General features: G+C 29.0%; 1 protein-coding gene across 1 annotated transcript; it reads right to left on the minus strand.

Moving 5' to 3' along the window:
- Window positions 1–2,948: 2,948 nt before the first annotated feature.
- LOC105793717 (uncharacterized) lies at window positions 2,949–3,626 on the minus strand. Its single transcript, XM_012622562.2, has 2 exons — window positions 3,131–3,626; window positions 2,949–3,043 (listed from the first exon to the last, which is right to left on the minus strand). The coding sequence occupies exons 1-2, from the start codon at window positions 3,624–3,626 to the stop codon at window positions 2,964–2,966; spliced, it is 576 nt and encodes a 191-aa protein (XP_012478016.1). The 3' UTR covers window positions 2,949–2,963.
- Window positions 3,627–12,808: the final 9,182 nt, after the last annotated feature.

Below are 12,808 nucleotides of genomic sequence, written 5' to 3' on the forward strand. Positions count from 1 at the left end.
ATTAAGGATTTGGTTAGCAGTAAAGTTAATGTTTTATTGATGCAAATAGTTTAGTATTGGGTTTTTAAAAATAAAAGATAAAATACACTTGAAGAATATAACTTATTTTAAATGCAAAAGACATCAAAGTAATTTCTCTAACCGAATTTGTGTTCAGTTGACTCATGACACCAATTCAATTAGCGCTTAAATAGTAGTATAAATATCTACAATTGATAAGGGTAATAAAATATTCACGATACAATTAAATTTTAAATTTTATTGAGTTTTTTAAATTAAAAGGATTAAAGTACCTTGAATAATATAATCTGCTTAAATTATAAAATGATATTTCCGTAATTTCTTTAACTAAATCGGTGTTCAATTAACTCATAACACCAAAACAATAGTATATATTATGTGCATATCATGCACTTTTATTAATGTTACCACATCATTCCATCGTTCATTAATGGTTTTATTAATCTAATATTTTATTTATTTATTTCTTATTTTGATTGAATGTTTCTTTTCTCTCTTTCTTTTTTTATTATTATTAACATTTGAAATATTTTAATATTTTATTTAAAATATAAAATATTTTATGTATAATTATTATTTATATACATAATACTATTCCAAATAAAATTAGTGTCAATAAAAAATTCCTTATTTATTATATTTATAATTTTAATAATTTTATTTAATTATTAATTTCATAAATATCAAATAAAATATAATTTTTGTTAAATATTCACATTTTTCCCTTTATGTTTATGTCTTTTAGATAGAGTTTATAATGGTAATTTCTATTTTCATTATAATTCATCTCATCGGTATCATTATGATTGAATCCAAATAAGCATCTCATCTCGATTTTAATTTCACCACTATAATATCCAATCTCACTATTACAAGAACTAATCTCATCGTCATGTATTTACTTTTCAAGGTAGGAAATACCATTTACTGAAACACATCTCCATTATCATTTAAGCTCTCTTTAAATGGGTGGTGCGACTAGTTCTAATAAAATTTATGTAATCATTAAAACTACTACAAAAATAAAATTTAATAAATAATTTTGTTATTGATGAAAACTCAACCAACAAATCACACATTGTCTTTTATCTTCGAAACAAGATAAAACCCTTAGAAAAAGAGCAAAGTTATAATTAGGAAAACCCTCTCCACCCATACTTTTAGCTCTAATAGAGAAAGGGAGTTAAAAATCTTTTGATCCTCTCAATTTTGATATTAGCAAGTTGATCCTCTAAAAATAGAGCAATTTAATGTCTATTAATTTTCTAAGTGAGCAACTAAGAACAATTACTTACAGCATTAATATTTTCCGTCAATTGTACATAATATTGATTTGTATAATAATATATTCATCCCCAAATATTTATATATTCTGTGCAAATATTGAGAGAATATGTAAATGTTATGGGTTAAATTTGTTAAATCATGACCAAGTTGACAAAATGTGTAAATATTTTAGGTTAAAATTGTTGGATCGAAACCAAATTGATAGAATATGTAAATTTTAAGAACTAATTTTTTTTTAAAATCAATAAAAAATTTGAACTCATACTATTTACATCAATAGAACATTAATATTGCTGCTAAACTAAAGATTTACTCTAATATAATATTCACCTTTTAATTTTATTATGCCGTCTTTATTACTTCCATCGCTTGTAAATCTATGTTCTAAATTTGTGGTTTCTACGCATACACGCATGCGATATGGTTTCTATATTAACTAACGGAGATAACAAAAACTATTAGTCCTAATATCAGTTTGAAAAATAAAAAGAAACTTTGAGTAATTAGAAGTAAAATTGACTAAATCCACACAAAATAAATAGGTTAAAATATGTGGTTAGTCTTTGTATTTAGAAAAAAATTTAAATTTTAGTTCTTATACTTAAAAAGTTAAAATTTAAGTTTTCTTATTTTTATTTAAATCTCTCATCAGTTATTCACATCAGTAGTTTTTTTGTTAAAACTTACCTCTTGATATGATGTACACACATATAGTGTTGTATATGATTGACAAAAATTCTAAATAAGTATAAGAAATTAAGAATGAGGACTAATAGCATATTTTAACTTTAATTTTTGTGATTTATAGTTATTGTAATTGTTCATCAAACAATGTTATTCATTGTAAAGGGTAAAAAGAAGAATCTAATTTATGAATTTTGAGCGAAAAAGTATGGTATGAAATAATGATATTATCCCATTCCAATAGTTTAATATCATATCATAATTTATCCTGAATTTTAAAATTTTTATTTTCATTTGATTTTTTTCACAATCAAAATCCTGAAACTAAAAAAATGCTGATGCAATATTAAATTATTAAAAAAATAATACAAATAATTTAGTGTTACTCTTTCATACATTTCTTTCTTAAACTTTAAAATATAAATCATATAGGAAAAGTTTGCAAAAACAAAAATTGATTAAAGAAAGCTAGAATTATTAAATAAGAGAAAACAAATTACATATCCCTTGATCCAATTTTTTTGGTTTTTTCCAGGCAATGAAAAATAGTGAAATTGTTTTACATCAGATTCAGTGGCACAAAATTTTGGTCACAAAATCATTTTCTTTCTTTAAATAAAAATCAAATAGAAGAATCCATGGCTGAAAACCTCTCTAACCAAACTTTAACCTTATATATATATATATATATATATATATATCAATCTCTCATATATCATAATGACTGCCCCCTCCTTTTCCATTTAAAAAAAAAACCAGAAATGCTGCAGTATTTTCTTTGATTTTTTAGCAAATTCATTTTTGTTCATATTATTGATTTAATCAAAGAAAGAACCCTAAAAACAATGAAAAGCCAGTCTCTCTCTCTCTTACCCACTGACTGACTCTTCCTTTCTGACCCTCTCTCTATATATGAATATATAACATTTTTTTTTCTGCCTCTGTACAAGCCAACCCAAACCCAGAGGTCATCAATATGATTGCATTAAAGAACATGCTACTGCTTGTGCCCAATGCCTTAGCTTTGTCTTCACCTGTTGTGGATTTTCTCCTACAAGAAAATTGGAACTCAAGTGTAAGTGTGGATATTTCAAGAAAAATGAAGGGTTTGAATGGGATTAGGGATTGAAACAAGCACCTGGGCTGTAAATTTTCCAATCAGCTGGCTCACTTACAGGACTGTCAAAAGAAGATGACCGGCCACCGAGTGAAGATGTGGAGGAAGAACGTCGGCTTTGAGGGGTGGAAACGGGACTAGGTGAAAGTTGACGATTTACAGCGAAATAAAGGTCTAAAGCAGGCAATGTATTGCATAGTTTTTGACCTTCTTCTTCATTGAACCCAAACCCAAGCTCGATGCAACCTTTGAGTTCATATAAATCTTCGTCGGTCAACCCGTTTTTCCCTCTTTGCTGACGAAGTATTTGCCGTCGCCTTCTTTCCCATGCAATGTCTCGAGACGTCTCGCACATCGACAACTGCTTTGACAAATACATTTTGTTCTTCATCAATGGCGGTGGAACCAACGGCATCCGTTGTAACTCTTCCGTTTCCGACTCGCATAATGACGGCGATGATGATAATGGTGATGTTAGCGCCGTTTTCATTCCCTCTTCATCCTTCTTCTTCCCCATCTTTATCCTACAAATTTTTATATATATGGATATATATGAAAGTTTTTGAACAAGCTTCTTGTTTGCTGTTCCTAATGGAACACAAAACTGAAGCTTTTCTTTTATTATTACTATTGCCACATGCTGGCCGCCGGCAGCAACGGTGGAAGCTGAGGCGGCCGGGCGATGGTTTTTAAAAGTGAAACCAAGGAATGGATTCGAAATGGAAGCTGTAAAGCAAGGATGTATATATTGCAAATTCAGGGAATTTTTTATTTTTATTTCTGTTTAAAAACACTACTTTAATGTTGTTTATTTGTTGATAAAAACAGAGAGTAGGGCCAACCAGGTTAAGCTGGAAGATGATAATTTGGAAGGTTCCTTTAATGGCGAAACAAAGGGTTGGCATGACTTAGGATGGTTTGGCTTGTTATTGGACCATCCAATTATAACTGTTAAAAGTTTGCCAATTTTGGATGGCTCACCTACATTGATTTTGGCTAAATTTTGCCATTACTCCATGATTCAAGGAAGGTCTGCACTTTGCTGTCTCTACTCTCGTCTCACATTTACTCATGCCTAACAAAAATGCTACTTCTATCTTATATTTCATCCATAGTGACACTTGACGAGGCTGTAATGGATACGTTATTATTTATTAATTTAAAAATGATGTAATAAAAGTGAAGTTATATGAGTTAATTATTAAAAAAAAGTATGAAGTGAGTAATTATAGATATTTAAGTAATTAATTATTAATTAAGATAACTTATTAGAAAATAAGTTAAATATGTGTAAAAGTTATATATATTAGGGTTATGATATCGAAATTAAACATTACGCAACTTGTTTGATAGCACATTTTCAGAAAATACTTTTTTCTCTGCAATACTTATATGCTAATTTAATTTGGAATATCAAAAACATTATATTTAATGATTTCAACATATCAACGTATTCAAATATCATTCAAACAATTAAGAACCCAAATTTAGGGATGTTTTGTGCTGTCGCAACACCATACACCATTCAAACAATCAGTTTTAGTTACAAGGATCAAAACATCAGTAAGGGATCAAAACATCAGATTTTAACAGTTGATAGTTACAAGGAAATTTTAAATTTGAATATTAGTATTGTTGATAATGGGTATCAGTAAGGGTAAAACAAAGAGGAGAGGGCGATGGTGACAAGAAGGCCGGTTCACCTATGATAGGAGGAGAGTCGGAGTATGGAGGAAAAAAGGAGAAGAAATATTGGTGGAGGAGAGATCTAGACGGCTTAATGCTCAAGTATATTGCAAGGGTTGTAGAGGGGGAGAAGAAGGTGCCTTGGGGATTTTATAGGCGATGAGTCTCATGTCCTGTTACGCCACGTCACCGACAATCCCGGGGTATGACAAACGTGTGGTTGGCCAAGTGGCAAGACAGTTACATGTTGGTTATTGTCGAGTATCATATTGCTCTAACGTTCCTTATGTTAAGTAGGATGAGGTAGTTAGGCCTTAGTGGTCCCTTCTTGAGGAGTGTGCACCAGCTAAAAAGCTAGTAACCTGATGGAGGGTGAAACATGCAGATGGCTGGTCACTGGGTGGTGTAAGTCGAAGAGCCGTCCATGGATGCTCCTAAATTGCTTTCTATGATGCCACGTGTCTAGGTCAGGGTACATATGGTATGATAAGTACATATATATATATATATTTTAAATTAATATTTAATTAAAGTAATAAGTTGCAAAAATGACTTCCATTTGTGAAAGATTATATATATGGAAATAAGCTTATTTCACTCTTAGGCTCGGATCAACTCGAGCTCTGGCTTTCTTGAGCTTGGATTTTCATGTTCGGATCGTTATGGGTTTAGATTGGCAGGAGCAAACTTTCAGACTCAAGCCTATTTTACCAACTCTAAATAAAATATCTAAATATAATAAATTAACGAAAAATATATTCTTATTTAAAATCATAAATATAATTGTACAAATTCTACAAATATTCAAGCATCAAGACATCTCAAGTCTAATATGAATTTGGGCTGGTACATATTATTATATTTTGGGTTTGCTTTTGAGATAGCAAGAATCACTATTTCTTTTCCTTTTAATAAAAATTCATAGTGTTTCACGATTTTGAATAATTTTAATTTTTATAATTTTAAAATTATGTTTAGAATGATTCCGGACAAATAGATGTGCAAATTTAAATAAACTTGAACATTCACTTATTTAGGCTTATTTTGAACTTGAATTTTTAGTATTTTTTTTATTTTGTTGACGTAACAATGCCAATCAACAACCGTCGCTAAGTGGATTGCCATTTTAACATCAATGATAGTTAACAACCATATGTCACCGAGATCTTCAGGATTTATCAATCAACCATTAAATTTAACTGTCTAAAGTAATTAATTAATAGATTTTGTGGTCTGAATTAACTGCAAAAGAGAAATCTCTCAACATGATAAACCAAAACCAACAACAACAGCCCAATGAAAGCCACATAAAAGCACCCTCATACAACAAAAATTGATATCCTCATAACACAAAAACAACAACAACTAGAATACTCCTAATATAATAATGTAAAATAGATCAATAAACTTGTATTGTTTTTATCATTATAAAAAAGGAAAATTTAATTATTATAATAGATCATTAAAATAATTATAATCTATAAAACATCAAAATAATTTTATATACATTTAAAAAATCCAAATCCAAAAAGGTTCAAGTTAGAAAAATTTGGAGCTTGAAAAAATCAAAATCAAAAAACTTAAACTTGAAAAACTCATACAAACTTTCTAACTTAAAATAGTCCAAAATATAATACAAGCACCTCCTTTGACTACGATTTTAACACATGGAACACAAGCATTTTTTTTAAACAAAGATGGGTAGTTACAAATTAAACTAGGTGTCGTAGCAAACTTTTAGAAATTCTCATTAATTTCATACCATTTTTAAAATTTAATCCCAAGATGGGTTACTACTAGACCTGTCCATGGGTCGGGTCGGGTCGAGCCCGGAAAATTTTTTGGCCCGCCTCCTAGGCCCGGGCCTCGCCCGAAATATGGGCCTGAAATTTTGCCCAGGCCCGGCCCGGGAAAAATATCATAAGCCCGGGCCCGGCCTGGCCTGACCCGACCCATTTTTAATAAACATTAAAAATTTATTTTAAAAATAAAAAAATAAAAAATATTTTAAAAGTATTTTAAAATTTAAAATTTAAAATTTAAAATATATATTTATTATATTCGGGCCGGGCCAAAAAAGTGGTGCCCGAGGCCCGGTCCATTTTTTAAACGGGCCTCATTTTTTTGCCCAAGCCCATATTTCAGGCCTATATTTTATCCGAACCCTCCCCGCCCGGCCCATGGGCAGGTCTAGTTACTACATAGGAAATGTTAATGTTATTATCATGTTTAAGGTATACTTTTATTCTCAGGATGCAAAAAGAACAAACATTTCCTGGGAATAAAGATTGGGACCGCCATTGTTGAAGACATGAATGATCCTAATTTTAAAGGAAAATAAAAAAAACAATTCCAGATTAAAGTAATACTTGAGAGAGAAAGGGTTAAAAGCTGGGTTGGAGTTCAGGAAATCATACCAAGGCAGCATTCATTCAACACATGAGAATCCATTGATGACCAGAAAAATGATCATTTTTTCTTAGCAAATGCTTTTTTTAATGGTTGAAATACATGGTTACTTGTTGGTCCCTATATTTCTATAAATTTTAAAATTCCCTATTTTTTAAAAATCGAGTCTAATTATTCATCAATAGTTTTCATAAATTTATTAACTTAACATGTTTATATTTCATCAATTATATGAGAATCCTCACACGAAGAGAACCTAGACTGATTATTTATTTATTATTAATCTTATCCAAACCTAACGTTGGAATTGATCAAAGAAAATTTGGTATTGCACTTATACGACTATTAATGATTAAAAATGAAGACTATCCTCTAAAGTCAGTTGCGTGCCCATTACTAATTAATTTGGTTTCTCACTACATCTAGAAACTGAATATTTCTAATCATATTTTATTTAAGCATCTTAATAAAATAATAAGGGTTTATAACTTTATATTCTATCAACCATCACTCAACCATATCAATAAATTAATAGGTAATTTTAAAAATATTAAAAATAAGACACGTGACAATTTAAAATGCAATCAAGGAGATACTTATGTATGGTCCTGTCTCATACCGCCCTAATGACCATTGGATGTCTAGTCATTTGCATGCTCCACATCGATCACAGGGAGATCACCCATCTTCAGCCACTCGTTATTAGCAGGTGTGTTCAAACGATCGATTCGTTTATTAACCGAATTGAATTATCCGAAATGTAAAAATATTTAACCGTCAACTGAATTGAAAATTTTTTCAAATACATTAACCGAACCGAAATTTATATGATTTTGGCTTTTGGTTAAAATAAGTATAAAACATGTAAAAAAATTTGTTAATGTTCATTTGTTTTAATAGTTCAAAAAAATATATTAAATATAATATATATTATTTAATTCGGTTAATTACCCGATTTTGAACTGATAACTGAAATTTCAAAAAATCATTAACTGATCTCCGGCTGAACTAAATTCGACCACTAACCGATTAACCAAATTAGATCGATTCGGTCGGTTAATTCAATTTTAACCAAACTATGAACACCCCTAGTTATTAGTGAGTATGCTTTCCTCAAGAGGGGATCATTTAAGGACCACTGAAGTTTAACAACTTTGTACTACCTCAACAAAGAGTATGTCAGAGCAGTACACGACAAGGAACCTTATCCTAAACTTGTGAGTGATGTGGCGTAATTGGTTAATAAAAGGGATATTTGCCTCCCTTCAACAACCCTATGCTTATAAAAGCCCACAATCTTCTTTTCCCCCCTTTGCTCTCTCTTCTCCTCCTTTCTTCTCTTTATTTTACTTCGATATTTCACTTGGTATAGATGAATCGATTTTCTTATTGCTACCGTTATCTCCTTTCTACTCTCACAAAGTTGATATCCAATATCAACGAATATAATTATTAATTTTTAATAGATAACATATTATAATTCATTCATCATGTATAAAATACTATAAATATAATTCAAAACAAAGTTTCTTCCATCACTACTTGTTACTTAGTAATTAAATATTTTATATAAATTTAATTATAAAAATTAGCATAAAATATAATATCTTCAATTCTGTGATCAAACTCAAAAATAAAAATAATAAAATAAATCGTTTTGGAACACATATGAAATGATGAATGTATGGGAGAGGAAGCTTTTTTGATGATTGGAATTATTTGGAAACTTGAGATTCCAAACAATAAATCAGTATATAAAAATTAGAAAGAAGAAAAAATGCATGTTAACCTATAATTATAAGCCTAGAGAATCCTTCATATTGAATTATAGGTTCATTTTGTCAACAAATTATGGGGTGTTGAGAGGTCATCACAGGGGTAGATCATTGGTGTTTGAGTTAATGCTGAATTATGGGGTATTTTAGATAGTTTGATGATTTTACAGAGTTGACAATACGATAGAGTGTTGATTCGGACGGATAGTCTAGAGGCTCTTCGGGCTATTCAGGAATCCCTTCTTTCGCACTTATCAGACGTATTTAACAGCTCCTGGTGAAAATTGGTCAATGGGAGTTTGAACATATCTCTAGAAAAAAGAATATAGAAACTGATCGTATCGCCAAGATGACTGCATCTGGTCGAATATATTCAGTTGGAATTTGTTATATTAATGTAATCATTCTGTTTTTCCATAAAGGAAAACATGCATATTGTTACTGTACTGTATTAGTATTAGTATGCATATTGACATTTGGGTGTCTTTAAAACCTGAAAAAATAAATTAATTTTTCGTTTTCTTTTTAAAAGAAGTTTGAGTATTAATTTGATAGAATTTATAAATGTGAAGGGTTAAATTTATTGAAATATTGATGACTAATTGTTATTATACGAAATAAAAAAACCACATCGTTATTTTTATTATCAATTTAACAATAAACGACCAAAATAAGAATATGACTATAATTGAATCATCATTTATATAATTTACCTTAAATCCATAACGTAATAACAAATACAAGATACATTAATAAATTACACGATTGAATCTTACAAAATTGTAAAACTATAATTTTAATTAATAGATATTTTCTCATTTTATATTATTATACATATAATGAGTGAAAAAGAGTGGGTTTATGTCCCCTTTGATCTTTTGCCTAGTGGGGATATCATTAGAACATATTAAAATTTTTGAGGAATTGATGGGGTCACCTCATGCTAATGGGGTAGATCTCTGTCATGTCTATATATTTTTTCCTTTTTTTATTATATTAGTCAACATATTGTTATTATTGCGATAATTTAAAATTTTTGAATACGTTTAACCTTATAATATAATCCACTTTATAAATTAGAGATTATGAATAGTTTAGGTATTACATAAATGATTCAATGGAATATTATTTGGTACATTGTCAATAAAAATTTTAGATTACACAAATAGAGGAGGTTGATAATTGTCTTCTAATTGAGTTAGTGTCCGATTAAATCTTGACATTTATTCAATCAAGAGTTTTATATAGTATAGGTTTAAGTCAACAAGCAATTATATAATTTTACGAAACAGAATACTCAGTCATCTCGTATCCCTTTTCTAATAATTTTATGCCATATCAACATTTTTATCTTTAAAAATTTAATTAATATAAGCACAGTACATTTAAATATAATTTTGTGTTTAGGGTTCCAATATTTTGACTATTTATTTTCATTTTCCTTGTGAATATTTACATTTTGAAGAAATAATGAGATTGGAATCCTTATCTATTTGATGCCACAAAAAGATTTTTATTTTTATTCTTCAGTTAAAAGAACCTTAAAGGCTTAAACATACATCTAAAACAAGAATATAATAAATAAATAAATAAACTACAAGGAAACAATAAACATGATCCTAATCACAATCCACATCTATATGCTAACATATATATAATATTAATTATACTAAAGTTTCAATGGTGGCATTTTGGAAGTGAACCTGTCAACATAAAATATTCTTTACATTAATTTATATGATATGAAAAATTGGAAGTCGACTTCCATTTTAAATATTTCGATTAATATTACTTAAGTTTAAATAGAACTAATTTTAGACTATAAGATGGATAAAGACATCTGTAATTATACAAAAAGAAAATAGTTTATTTTTTTTACTTTTACGTTTTAACTAAAAATAATAAATTATTTTAAATTTTTAATAAAAATATTGTCTACTTTTATATAATTTAAAGAAATACTTTAAAATTTCTTCTAAAAGGTGTATATAATATTTTATTTAAAAGAAATAAGTTTTTAATGAAAACTATTGTGCCTGTCTTCCACCATTGACTTTTAGTGCAAAAAAAAAAATCATTTTATTTGGATTAGTGTTTTATATATCCAAGTGTTTATCAAACAAAGCACTTTTTTTCTCTATTTTTAAGGTTCTTTTCTAACTAAAATCTAATTTTAAATGTTTACGTATGTAAGTTTTATTTAATTTCTAATTAATATATTTTAATTATTTTAATTATATATTTTATTTTTTTGAATTATTGAACCTAATTAAAATATATTAATTTATTTAACAATTCAAATATAATAAAAAATTCAAATCATAATTAAAGTATTTAAAACATATAAAAATTGATATAATCTAGATCAATAATTTTCTTTTTGAATAAATAGATCAATTTTTTAATAATACTAAAAATTAAAATTATACTTAAAGCATTTTTGTCGTATAATATTTTACTTTACGTAAATAATGCAAAGTAAATTATTCAAAATAATAACTAGTGAGCTTAATTAAAATATATCAATTATTTTGGTAATTTAAATATATCAATTATTCTATTTAGGAATGGGCGGTGGGGTGTTGTGTGTTTAGCTTATTTTTTATCTCACGCTGCAGTATCGTTATAATATATGATATTACCACCATTGCTATTTATACTAACTGCAGGTAAACGTATCGCCCATCCAAATTCACTCTTAACGGGAATTAGAGGCTCCCATAATCCTCATATAATTGTTAAATTGATGCATATAGTCCCTTGGATCCTCAATTCCCTGATGCTGTCAATACCTTCAGCAATTTCATTTCTCTTCTTAAAGCCTCTAATTGTTGTTGAAGAGGGAGACCCGCCCACCTCTTCTGGACCATGCCCCACATCTCTCCTTGTTTTGGTGGGATAATTCCCTCACCCAGTTGTCGATGCAAGCACATATTCCTTTTGTATTAGTGCTGCATTTACCATATCTACATGGTAGGATTCTCTATCCCTTGGTGTTGTAATTGTTGGTTGGCTCCACCAGGATTTGGTTGATTGGGGTAACTTTCATAATACTCATCAGGTGGTTGCTTTTGTTAAGGTTGCTAATAATAGTCCCTTTGGTAACCAAGATGATCATACTAGTTGTAACTAAAATAATAATGGTATTCTACTCCTGCTTGTTGCTAATAGTATTGTCCTTAATTGTAATTGTATTGATAGTAATTGCCTTCATCATATTGGTTGTAATATTTGTTTCGACAGTTCTCTACTTGTAATTGACCTTATTAACTCGTACTTTTGGGATGTTTTGTGTTAATTGAGCCATAACTTCTCATCCAATTCCTACAAACGACGACAATTATTATAACAATTAAGTTATATCAAATGTAGTATAATATAATGATAGTGGTTCAGATTGCATGAGGTACAGAAAACATCAGTGATGAGAGTGATTCATATCGTAAATGGTGTAAAGAGCCACTAGAAATAATGGACTAGAATCTTATTTGAGTAGACTATATATTTTCTTATTTTCTCCTCTTAAAAGATCAGGTATTTATAAATGAATAAGGACTTGAAATGGATCCCTCGATTCATAATTGTCTCACATAATATCCAACTTTCAAGACCAGTGAACTTGAGAAAACTAATAACATTAATGAGATATTGATTTTAGTGGCATCCGATAATACTCTTTTCATAAATGAAACTATAAATGGCATGAGGTGGTTGGCCACGTAAAAAGAAATATCTAACATAGGGATATAACAATATTTAATTTTCAAAAGAATGATTTTTTGGACCCACATGGGTATCTTTGACAAAGAGTAAAAGACTAGAGTTCTTT

Source organism: Gossypium raimondii, chromosome 8 (genome assembly GCF_025698545.1).
Source record: "Gossypium raimondii isolate GPD5lz chromosome 8, ASM2569854v1, whole genome shotgun sequence".
NCBI lineage: Eukaryota > Viridiplantae > Streptophyta > Magnoliopsida > Malvales > Malvaceae > Gossypium > Gossypium raimondii.

Bases quoted from the DNA above. Each gene is read 5' to 3' on its own strand.
- LOC105793717 (XM_012622562.2), bottom strand. From the start codon at position 3,626: ATGGGGAAGAAGAAGGATGAAGAGGGAATGAAAACGGCGCTAACATCA. The intron at 3,044-3,130 runs GTGCTTGTTTCA...ATTTTCTTGTAG, and splicing joins TTGGAAAATTTACAGCCCAG to GAGAAAATCCACAACAGGTG.